Genomic DNA, 12,422 nt, shown 5'->3' on the forward strand with positions numbered 1-12,422 from the left:
TTGCCCAACGACAGCCCCAAAACATTACTGCTCTAGAGGAGATCTGCATGAAGGAATGGGCCAAAACACCAGCAACAGTGTGTGAAAAGCTTGTTAAGAGTTACAGAAAATGTTTGGCCTCCGTTCTTGCCGACAAAGGGTACATAACAAAGTATTGAGACGAACTTTTGGTAATGACCAAATACTTATTTTCCACCCTGATTTGCAAATAAATTCTTTAAAAATCATACAATGTGATTTTCAGTTTTTTTCCCCCCACATTCTGTCTCTCATGGTTGAGGTTTGCCCATGTTGACAATTACAGGCCTCTCTAATATTTTCAAGTGGGAGAACTTGCACAATTAGTGCTTGACTAAATACTTATTTGCCCCACTATACAAATCCATAACTAATGATGAGGGCTGGCAGTGAATGATCATGTTTGAGTACCGCTGACTGCGATAGACACCCCATCCTAGCCAATAGTGTTTGTGCTGTATATTTCAAATTTTGTTGGGGAAACATTTTTAAATATCACACTTTAATCAAGAACATAAACGGAGGGAAGAAGTGACTGACTCCTTTCACATTTGCTACAGCTGGCGAGGAACTTTCCGTTCTTATCAAAGGGCTGCGCCAATCATTTTTTTCATTGTCATTTTCTTCCTTTCTTTCAACTATCGTCATCAACTTCCACTACTCTTTGCCAGAATTGAATAGCTCACAGATAACATACAGATGCAAACCAAAGACAAACGGCTCGGAACTAAGCCGTGCTTCGGAAGCACAAAGGCGGGGGAAAGAGTTCTAGAAATGAACAGTGTGGGAAAAAACGCAGACGAATAAAGGTCAGTTGATATCTGCCAGCAGACACCCGTCGGGGCTGCTGCTGCTGCTCTTGTTGTACTGTATAGTCTCATCTTATCGTTAGCGTCACACCGATGCTAGTATCGGAAGGGGCCTCGATACGGCTGAAAAATTCAGGTATTTGCGAGTAGGGTTAGGGTTTAGTATCAAGGAAGTCATGTGAAGGGAGTGACAATACATCAATATATATTCTACACTAAGTAACGCGTTACTGTAATCCGATTACTTTCTTCCAGTAACGAGCAATCTAACGCGCTTATTTGTCCAATCCAGTAATCTGATTAGTTTCATTAGTCCCTGTGCATTGCTATTTTGTTATTGCTCTTGAGTTTGGGAGTGACTTCACATTTCACGTTTTCTAATCAGAGGACAAAAAAAAAAAAAAGGGTCACGTGTATTACCGTGAGGCTGCGAGCGGTGAGAGTCTGCAGCCAACATAGCCAAGCTACCTCGTCAGGACGCGACCAGTGAAAGAGGCAGGAGAGATACCACATACGGCTGCATTTGCTCACTGGAAATACAGACATTTCTTCACATTTTTGTCCAGTAAAGATGACAAAAATCTCTCCGTGCGTTGCAAACTTTGGCGGGCTCAAAAAGACTGTCTACCGCTAAAACCTCCACATCCAATTCAAGGAACCACTTGGAATTACAGCACAACGCACCAAAACTCGAAACAAAGCCTGCAGGTATTCAGACAACCAGCACTTCTACAGTTTGTAACAAGCCTTTACGTACATTTTATAGTTTGTAACCATAGCCGGCGTTTGACTTTTTTGGGAAGGGGAGGCAAAACATGTTGATGACACTTAAACAAAAGTCAAAAGTTAGGACACACCTCACCATTTGTGCATTTTCACTACTATTTCCATTGTAAATTCTCACTGAAAATATCAAAACTATGAATGAACATGTAGAATGATGTACAGTGGTACCTCGACATACGATCGCTTCGACACACGATCTTTTCGACGTAAAATTTGACTCGCCGTTTGTTTCTACAGCCGACGACGTGCTCGAAATACGACGATTTATGACCGCAGTTACTGTTTTCCCGCAAGACTGACGCGCAGCGGATTTTCTTGTGAGAGAACCTAAAATGGGTTCCAAAAATGTTATTGCAGGTGGCGAAATTAAAAAGGAAAAAGGTGAGGCTTACCATGGAAATGATAGAAAAATATGACCATGGCGGGCGCGTCCGTGTACTGACTTGACAATATGGCCGTAGGATGTCTAGAATCTCGACCGACCTCCGTTCGCCAGTCGTTATAAGTTAAGGTGACAATTATTATTGTGGAAACATCGCCAAAAATTGGTCAGGTTTTTAATCATTTAGTTCAAGACTTGTGCAACACAACATGCCTATTGTCCGCCCCAGCTGAACAAAGTGAAAGTAAAAAGTCCTCCCTCGCTCACTCACTCACTCTGTCAAGTCAGCCACGCGGTGCGCTCAGGCACACCTCGCAAAACACATCCGCCACATTAGAACACCATTCGTTACATTATAACAGGTATTATTATTACTATTCCAATTTTTATTTTTAAAAATGATTTATTTTGCTTTGTGTAATTGCTATTTGCAATAGTAGCAGCAGAATTTATTAAGGGTTTCGGGTAGGTTTTCAGGCTGTGGAACGAACGAATGGCATTAGAATGTATTCTTATGGGAAAATCCTGCTCGACATACGACCATTATGACCTTACTAACAAGGTCCTGGAACTAATTAACTTCGTTTGTAGAAGTACCACTGTACGTGGCAAAAAGTCAAATAATTGAAAACAGCTTTTATATTCGACTTTCTTCGAAGTATCCACCCTTTGTATTAGTTTTTGCACACTTTTGGCACTCTCTCAATGAGCATCAAGATTCAGACACCTGACAAGCTTTTTACTTCACATGTATGGTATGCCTTATCAGTGGAACGTGTTGTCTTTTCAATGGGGTTGGAACCATCATTTGTATTGCATTGAATGAGGTGTGTCCAAACTTTTGGCCTGTACGGTACAGTATATACATATATATCTTGAATGCGTTTGTGTTCAAGCTCAGATGTTGTTGAGGCTTTAAAAAGCTTAGGTTGAAAGACATTCTAAATATCCATCTTGCCTCCTCAGCTATAGTTTTGGCTAAGCAAAGCAAAGGACCGTCTCTAAGGTGTTAGTTACATGATCTGTTCGAAGCAAAGGGAGAAAAAGTAACTCAGTTACTTTGATAATAAAGTAATCAGTAAAGTAACTAGATTACTGTTTTTTGTGTGTATATTTTTGAGCAGAAAATGACTTTTTCAACTAATCTGTGACAACACTGCTATTGATAAAATCAGGATTATTTTACATTCAAATGAGTACGCAGTAATATTAGCCTCGCAAGCAAGACGTTATTCGTCACGCAGTACCATCTTGCAAGCAACTCAAGCAATCAAATTTATTTTTATAGCCCTATCTGCTTGAATTTTGGGGAGGAAATACACTTCATTTGCTTCATTTCCTCATTTAAAGAAGAGCAAAAAACATCATGAAATGCTTTTTATTTTTTTGACATGTTTTTGCCCTTTGGTGAACCACTATGTGCCACTGTGGCTTATGCTGCGTTCACATGCTCTGGGAAAGATGATCCTGACCACTTGTTCATTGGTAGTTACCAGTACGTCCTGTTCATGTGCTTTTGTTGTCTTGGGGGGCGGGGGGGACAAAAAAAAATAAACATAACACATACGGATTTCATTTTGGTTTGTTGCGGGGGCCAAACTGTTTTAGACCTATTCATTCATCAACTACAATAGGAAGAGATTGCATCGAAATGCAAACAGTAGGTTTTGTTTGTAACTGAACATTTTCACAGCCTCTTGGTTAAAAGTTTTAGAAATGTGTACACAAAGTTTTGATGCTGGCGTAATAGGGGCAAATTGATGATAAATCTTCTTAGTTTCTTACCATTCACAACCTCTGCCATTTTGAAAAGCAATCGGTCGTCCCGTCTCGGAAACTTACCATACCTTACCTTATCGACTTACCATCTCTCAGGCTGCTCTCCATCCATCTGCGACGCTGCTATTTTCCCCACCCGACTCTCATTTTGTGAGGGCGATGGAGCATGACGCCCAAATAGTGTCTGTAGTGGACCGGCGAGGGTGTGAGTCACCAACTTAGAACGCCCACGCGGCTATGATACGATGCGGCAGAAACGGGCGAGAGGGGTGGCAGGCAGGCACAGAGGCCTGCGCCGATCCCCCCACGGGTGTTTTGTAGCTGTGTGGGTGAGACCAAGCGTGCGTGCGTGCGTTCGGTCATGTCTGCAATGCAGCACTTCTTGTTGTTTATGTGCTAGGTTTCATCACCTCCCAAGGCGCACCGTTAGATGAGAGGATTACTGGTATTGCGGGAATCCGGGAAGATGATTTTCTGATTATGCCGCTCTCTCTCTGGAGAAAGAAAAAAAACACAATAAGATGAGTTTACATCTGTTTATTCAATGGGGTGTAACTCTAAAACACACTAGAGAAAGTGTATTGGGAATGTGAATGAATTAGCAAATCAGGCTATTGGCTCAAATAGTTATCTTCCAGCGCCATTGACGACGATAGATGAATTGAAACTCTTGAAATGATTTTATCGCTATTAGACGTCAGATCCATTTGAACTTGGAGAGCCCTCTGAGTTCTATCTTTGTCTAGGGCAGCCAGTCAAATGACCGAAACAGTCATTTAAAATGGGAGGTTTTCATTTTTCAAATGTAGGAGTCGCTACTCGGCAATATGACAAGGGGTGGGGCCAAAAATAGTAAGAAGGTTACTTCAAAATAATATTACTCAAGTAAAAGTAATCCAAGGAATGCACTCAAGTGCAAGTAAAATGTATTCTATGACAAGTATACTTGAGTAACGAGCAACATTTTGAATAACTGCTTACAATGTATGGTTTTTCTTTAAAAACAATTTATATTTTGTCAGCGCAATGTCATTGATATGAACTGTTATTATTGTACTGCACTAGAAGCTATTACATGACCATATTAGGCCAAAAGAATACAGAAAATGCACTAAATTCAGACTACAAAAATCTACAAAGATGGAAAAACATGGGTGCCCTCTCGTAGAGAAAACAGATTTCCTACCGTGAAATTAAAACGATCACATCTCCGGTTTTCCGTGGTCTATCGGTGTCAAATATAAACTGGGACGGAGATTGAAATCAACAATTTCGAGTCACGTTGACGGCATCGCTCCATGTCAAAGAGTTGAATTTTGACGGCGATTTCAAGTGTTGAATCGTAGGACTTCTGACTGTAAGCCTGTGTTGTGGTCATATGACTGTATTGTAACATACAATGTGATTGTTGTTGCGACGTCTCATTGGTAAAAGTTGTCAAATTCAAATACGAATCCATAGGTAGACATATTACCCAAAATAAGGAGAGAAGGCACTCAATTTAGTTGAAAAGCGGGAAAGAGGGGAGGCAAGCTGGCGACACACCTTGTCTTTGTTTGGCTATGTGTCTGCATGTAGGTGGAATTATATACATGTGTGTCAGCACACTTCAGCAAAGCAAAGCGGCCTCTTCTGCCCTTGACCAGGCAAGCGGCTTCTTCAAGACAAAACATTCTTTCTTTGTGAACAATAAAAATAAGCAAAAGCATTTCTTCATTGTGTGCAGCAATTGATTTGAGCAAATATATAATAACAACTTAATAATTATCTCATCAAATACATTTCATGAAGAAATAACACTTGACAAGTTATAAAATGCAGCAATATGATTTCTCAAATGTCCCAGACAGTTTTAGTTTCTCAATATCTGTGGCATGTATTGACGTTGACCTGTACAACCTAGGCCGGTTTAAACCGCTCAGAATGACAAGGCAGTTTTATCAAGAGCTAAACATGTCTATAGCTATCAATCGCTAAAGTGTCTCTTACTGCAATTAATCATGGAACATACTATTATACCAATCAATATCACTGAGCCTTCAGTGGACAAAGCACATATTTAATAACCATTTAATAGATATCTTATCAAAAATTCAAAAATAAAGTCAAACCTAATTTGTAGAATAAAGGGGGGGGGGGGGGGGGGTGTAAGGACTCTAGTGTAGCCCAAAGTAGCAGAGTAAGGATAGCATTTCTTCTTCTCAAATCTACTCATATAAAAGTAAAGTGTAGCTTTGTACAACTACAGTTAGAAATACATTTTTTTCCCCAAAAAGTTAGTCAAATAAATGTAACTGAGAAATGTAACGTGTTACCACCCTCCTCTAAATGTGACAATAACACAGTAAATCGGCAAAATTAAACAATGTCTCATTGATTCTATCGTCACAATAATCAATTCTAATTATATTAAAATACAATGAAAAATTCATTCACATGATGTTGATGTACAGTGCCTTCCATAATTATTGCCACCCCTGAAAAAGATGTGTTTTTTTAGCTTCTAATTTTTCCTTTTTTATTATTCAAATTATATGGGACCTTAATGGGAAAAAAAGAGAAAAATCCAACCTTCAATACAAGTGCATTCATTCAGTGGGGAAAAAATCCCACAAAGAAAAAATGATTTGACATCACAGTTATTAGCACCCCTGGTATTAATACTTTGTACGGCCCCCTTTTGCCAACAAAACAAGGTCTGGGGATTGAGATGGCCATGGGAGGAGCTTGATTTTGTGTCTGGTGAACCATTTCTGTGTAGATTTGGCCATATGTTTAGGGTCATTGTCTTCCTGAAAGACCCAGTGACGACCCATCTTCAGCTTTCGGGCAACAGATTTTGATTTCAAATGTCCTGGTATTTCAAAGCATTCATGATGCCATGCACCCTAACAAGGTTCCCAGGGCCTTTGGAAGCGAAACAGCCCCACAGCATCACTGACCCACCACCATACTTCACAGTGGGTATGAGGTGCTTTTCAGCATGCACATCTTTCGTGGCACGCCAGACCCACTTAGAGTGTTTGTTGCCAAAAAGCTCAGTCTTGGTCACACACAAAAATACACACGGTCCCAGGCTTCAACTGGGACCGTGTGCTTTGGTCAGATGGCCACAGCTGGATTTTTTGGGGACTTTATGGGTCAAACATGGTAATATAACATGCAGAAATCGCAGACATCAAGGAGTGGTCGAGATTTTCTTTTTCATATATTTACCTTTTTAAATGTTTTTCAGTTTTTCTTATTTTGGATCGATTATTTATCATCTAACATATCGGAGAAAATGCAACAGTAACAAAAACTCAATTAAGCGATAGTAATGAGGTAGATATCCGTGATTTATTTACAGACGCCATTTTTTTTCATTGTGACATAATTTGTTTAAAAGTTTAAAAAATTATTCACTCACATATTTTAAAGTCTTTTTTTTTTTTTTTAAACAAAATATGGGACATCAATTAATGATTTTAAGCTAAAAATGAGAGACATTTTGAATAAATATGATTAATTCCCTTCCTTTATGGCTAGGATGAAACAAAAAGCGGTTGCGCGACGTCTGTAAACGGGGGTTTTCAGTGTAAAATGGACAAATCCAAAAATAGTTCGGGGGCTTAATGCGCCATGAATCTGCTATGGCAGCATATAGACATATTGTTCTATCAAACACCGCAGTTGTTTTGGCTTAAAATACAGCAGTTTCTTTTAAAGAGGAGTGCAAGAGCAGAAACTGCTTTTTCAGTCCTTTCTGTGTTTTCCGCCATATTTTTTTTTTTTTTACATATTTGTTGATGCGCTTCCAAACACAGAGTGAATGACAAAAGCAAATAATGTAAATACTTTAACAATCGTATTTTGTCTGATTAGCCCTTGCCTTCTGAGATTTTCGTGAATCATTAGCATGGGTCGCTATTGCGCGCGGTCGCTTATCTGTTTGTATATGTGCATTATATATGCATTTAATACATTTGCGATGTATATGCGATGTTGTAAAATTCCAAATCCTCATGGGTATAAGCGCGGGTCGCACATACAGTGGGGAGAACAAGTATTTGATACACTGTCAATGGGTCCCATTGACAGTGTATCAAATACTTGTTCTCCCCACTGTATGTGGTTTGAACAATTTTTTGTCGCAGGCAGTGACGTTTCGACTGTTAAAAAAAAAACGCAAACCTTCAGTTATTAATGTGCACATAAACTCGCATCAAACACAGAATTCGCAAATCTTCACTTTGGTCGGAGTTTCTAATGCGTATGGATGATAGGCCGAACCGTCGCAAAAGTTCTTTTTGGGAGATACCCTGCTACTGAACGTGTGGACATGGCCTGAGTTGGAAAATCTTGAATTCCGAGCACGAATGGCATCGCTACAACCAATCCATGTCAACAACCCGTACTGCGTCAGACACACTGTACAGTTGGTGACAGTTATCATTGCAGTCTGTGGGCACCTCGAGCTCTCGGTACAGGGGATGAAGCAAGTGTTATGAATCAAAAGTAATATTGCAGGAAGTTTGCTGAAAAGAATGTGTGGGTGGCTCTTTAAAGAGGCATTTTAGGTGCGCTTGTGCATGAAAACAAAGGACTGCAGTGTACTTCCACCTCTCAGTGGCCTTGCGGAAAAGCCACTCTTTCTCTCGCTCTCTCTTAAATACATGTTCCCTTAGGCCCTTCCACTTTCTGCGGAATATCTTCTCCTCTATGAACATTGCTAGTCAGTCAGATGATCCGTTTGTTGATATGACTGGTGGGCGGTAGTTGTGTTCAAACTTTCCCTGAAAAATTGTGTTGCACCGATAGTTTTTTTGGGCTAGGTGCTCACTTTCCCCCCCCCTTTTTAAATACTAAATTACTGCATTCTCAGTCACTTGAATGTAAAATTATTGCTATCATGGCTTTGTCGGACACTGCTTAACAACACTATTGGTTTTTATTGGTCATTATCTTGTTCATCTGCCTAATCTTGCTTGTACTCGTGTTGCTGCCTCTAGAGCTCAATTCACAATGGGGGGCGTAATGAAGTCGACAATTTGAAAAGTAGTGGAGAAAAACAACAAATACCTGCTGTAAAACATAGTGAAGTAATGATTACCGCTTTGTATGTATTAATGTTTGTTCAATTTGGTAACAATTTAGTACATTGGCTTAGCTCGCGTGCTAATCACTAATACTAGCAGAGGACACTAGTTCCCGAGCCGACCGTTTCCCCTCTTTCTAACCAAACTAACATCATTCTAGATGCTCATGGCAATGGCAGTGTTCATAATACCTCAAATTCTGGCATGTATTACTATTTGACATGTATATTTATCCACCGTTTAAAGTATAGAACCATGAATGGAAAATATGACCGCTAAATGAGCACAATCAACAACACTTAGCAAAGTAAAAGGTAAAGTGATTGCCTGATCTTCTCGAACCCAAACACACTCGCCTGTATTTATTTATTATTTTTATTTTTTCAAAGGAATTCTTTTTATTTAAAATTTCATATTTGCAATTAATCATGGCTTATTTTTTTTTTAAAATGTGTTTAGAATTATTTCTTATTTAATACTTTTCCCCCCAAAATTGATCCTTCAATTAAATAATTTTAATTAAAAATTATTTATTTATTTATTTATTAAATACACAAGGGCATCAATATTACTACAATTTGATGTCAAATGGAGGCCTCATAAAATCGTCCCACCGGTTGCAATTGGTCCCTGGACCGCAAGTTTGAAACCTCTGTCCTAAAGGAATGCAATAAAGACACTTAAGGGGGGGGGGGGGAATCATAATTAGTGCACGAAAGAGTTAATAATATTTAATTATGCATTTTATCCATGCAAAAGCACAAATACTTATTTTCACCCCTCCAACCCTTTTGACAGTACACTGTATTTCTCACTACCATGGCAACTCAGATGCCAAGAATAGCAGCCCCTATCATTGCTAGAACTCTTGCGTTGTTAATGTTCAGTTTTGCACTCGGTTGTCTGTTCCTCACTGCCATAGTGTTCTCTCTGAAAGATGTGTACAATCCGGAGGACTGAATTCATTTGATCAAAAATAAGTAAGCCAGGCAATGATTATTCTGGGGATAAGGTGGAAAAACTGTCATCGTTGTTGTTGTTTTACCTCATCCCCTCTCCGTTCATATTGAATCTGCATATAAATGACAGCCTCGGTGGCTGTCTGGGGTGAGCTGGTGGGAATAAGAGAAAAGAAAAGAGGCTCAAGTGATATGAGAACCATGTGTGTGGCCGGTGGGTGGGCAAGATCAAACTATTTTATCTACAAAGACAACTGTTTTGGCACATTTATTTCTATAACACATACAAAAACTGATTTTCATTTAAAAAATTGTATTTTCTCTATGATTTGCAAAATAAAAGTTAACAAAAACAGCAATAACCCCAACCTCCATCTCCTAATGTTTATTTCCCCTCATTTCCTCACATACTAAATGCCAAATCTCAAGAACATATGATGTGTATGAAAATTAAAGTTAATGTAAACATTTACTTTTGCTTTCTTTCTTTTTTTTTTTAAATACAGATATAAGTAACATACATTCAGAAAAATACAAATGACATATTATGCAGAGTTAAATGGCATATATTTTGATGATCGCGCAAACATTGACTTTTTTTTAAATCATAAGGAAATGAATAAGTAGCCTAACATAAATGAACAAATATAAGTCCAAAGTGCACATTGACAGCTAAGATGTTCTGAACCCTCCCATCAGAGCAAAAATATGATGAAATATATGATAAAATCTAAATATGATAAACAAGCTTCCTCAACTCTTTCGTTGTTCTTAAAGATTTGATCCATTTTATGTTGCATTGCCCTTTTTTTGTTGCATCAATTCAAACTTTTTTTTTTTTTTTTTTGCGGTTCCAGAAAACATGCACATGTCAACCAATCAGAGCCAACTATCTCTGCTGATCACATGTCAGTATGTCAGCCAATTGAACAATTGAATGAAATAAAATAATAATAAATACAGTATCGGTAGAAACGGATTACGCTACACAAGCACTTTATTATGCTTGTTGTTAACACTTGTATATATAAATCTGATGTTGGTAGATTGTTTTCTTCTTGAAGATGAAATGCATGTGTGTCAGCTTAGTGGTTTTTTTTTTTTTTTTTTTTTTTTTTTTTTTTACATAGTGTTTTGACTGTTGCCTTCATATTTTCGGACTCAAAGCACCGTGTACCGGAAGAGCATTCCCGCCCTGAATCATATACTGGAACAGCATTCCGGCCCTGAATCTTATACCGGAACTGCGTTCCTGAACGTTCTGGCCCACTTTCACCCCTGGTTCTGTGCCAATTGTTTCTTCCGTTTCTGTTTCATTAATTGCTAGTTGTTATGCTATTTCGTTTGTTTTTATATGATCATTTTAGTTTTGTGCTGAAACTGTGAGTTTGAACGGCCTTTGATTTAATGAACTGCTTTCACTGGTCATAGTTTCTATATCTGAAATCAAATAAGCAGGTTATTATACCAGGCTGATGAGCACCACAAAACGGCTGGTAGTTATTCATTGTAAAGATGTTAACTCAGTACAGAAATTTTGCTAATATCATTGTGGGCTATTTTGCTCAAATCATGTGGCAAAGCATCTAGTCCATAAGTTGTAACGGTCACTTCTGTGATCCTCTTTGTTTCTTAGGACATCCACCACACGTTGGGGCCTCTTTATGTTGTATGTTCACTTTCTTTTTCAGTTGCTACCTACTTTTTGGGGAGTCAAGTGTGATCATGTGTGCATGGTCCGTTGTACTCCCAAGTGACGAGTGGTTGAGCTGGATTTATTTATTTTTGTCTATTAAAAGTGCACATCTGCTCCCATTTTTACCTTTTATGCACTCATCCTGCCCTGCCACCCGTTACAAAGTCGCAATACTTTTTTTTTTTTTCAAACTTGATGTGTATCGCAACATTTTATATCGTGATATATCACCAAACAATATTTTATCCCAAATGGACTGATTAAAGTACATTTCTTTCCCAGGGCTTACTTTGACCTAGCTCATTAGCTTGCATTAATGACAACGGACGCTGCCATCCCTCCCGGTCAAAATGGATTGCACATCTATTGTCAAGTCTCTGTCAAGTTGTTGAGATTCCTCCCTCTGTTTTTGTCTTGCAGTGGAAGGATGCACCGATTGGTCCGTGGACTACCTGAAATACAAGGTGCTGATAGGGGAACCCGTTCGGATTAAGTGCGCTTTATTCTACGGATATATCCGTGCTAACTACACCCATGCTCAGAGCTCAGGACTCAGCCTCATGTGGTACAAAAGTGCCGGACATGGCGATTACGAGGAGCCCATCAGTTTTGACGGTACACGAATGAGCAAGGAGGAGGACGCCATATGGTTTCGACCGGCCGAACTAGATGACATAGGGTACTACTCCTGTGTATTAAGGTAAGGCCTATACCGGGGGTTTCAAACGTAATTAAGCAACAATCAAATGAATCTACAACTATTTTGGAAGTCCATTCATTTTTAAGAGAGATTGGTGACCTGTCTCGTTATTTATTTATTTTTGACACGGAGAATGGGAATCTGAGTGTCCCGTTGGTCTGAACAGTTTTAATGTATCACATGGGAGTACGACTTACTCACATTGTGATTATTCC

General features: G+C 39.0%; 1 protein-coding gene across 2 annotated transcripts in view; it reads left to right on the forward strand.

The window, feature by feature from the left end:
• The window catches only part of LOC130906500 (interleukin-1 receptor accessory protein-like 1), a 222,465-nt gene that overhangs the window by 98,022 nt on the left and 112,021 nt on the right, over window positions 1-12,422 (forward strand). For both annotated transcript variants that reach the window (XM_057820917.1, XM_057820909.1), the window contains one exon: window positions 11,928-12,207. In XM_057820917.1, the coding sequence (XP_057676900.1) occupies window positions 11,928-12,207 (280 nt within the window). The remainder of the gene's footprint in view (window positions 1-11,927; window positions 12,208-12,422) is intronic.

This window comes from Corythoichthys intestinalis, chromosome 2 (assembly GCF_030265065.1).
Source record: "Corythoichthys intestinalis isolate RoL2023-P3 chromosome 2, ASM3026506v1, whole genome shotgun sequence".
In the NCBI taxonomy this organism is placed as follows: Eukaryota; Metazoa; Chordata; class Actinopteri; order Syngnathiformes; family Syngnathidae; genus Corythoichthys; species Corythoichthys intestinalis.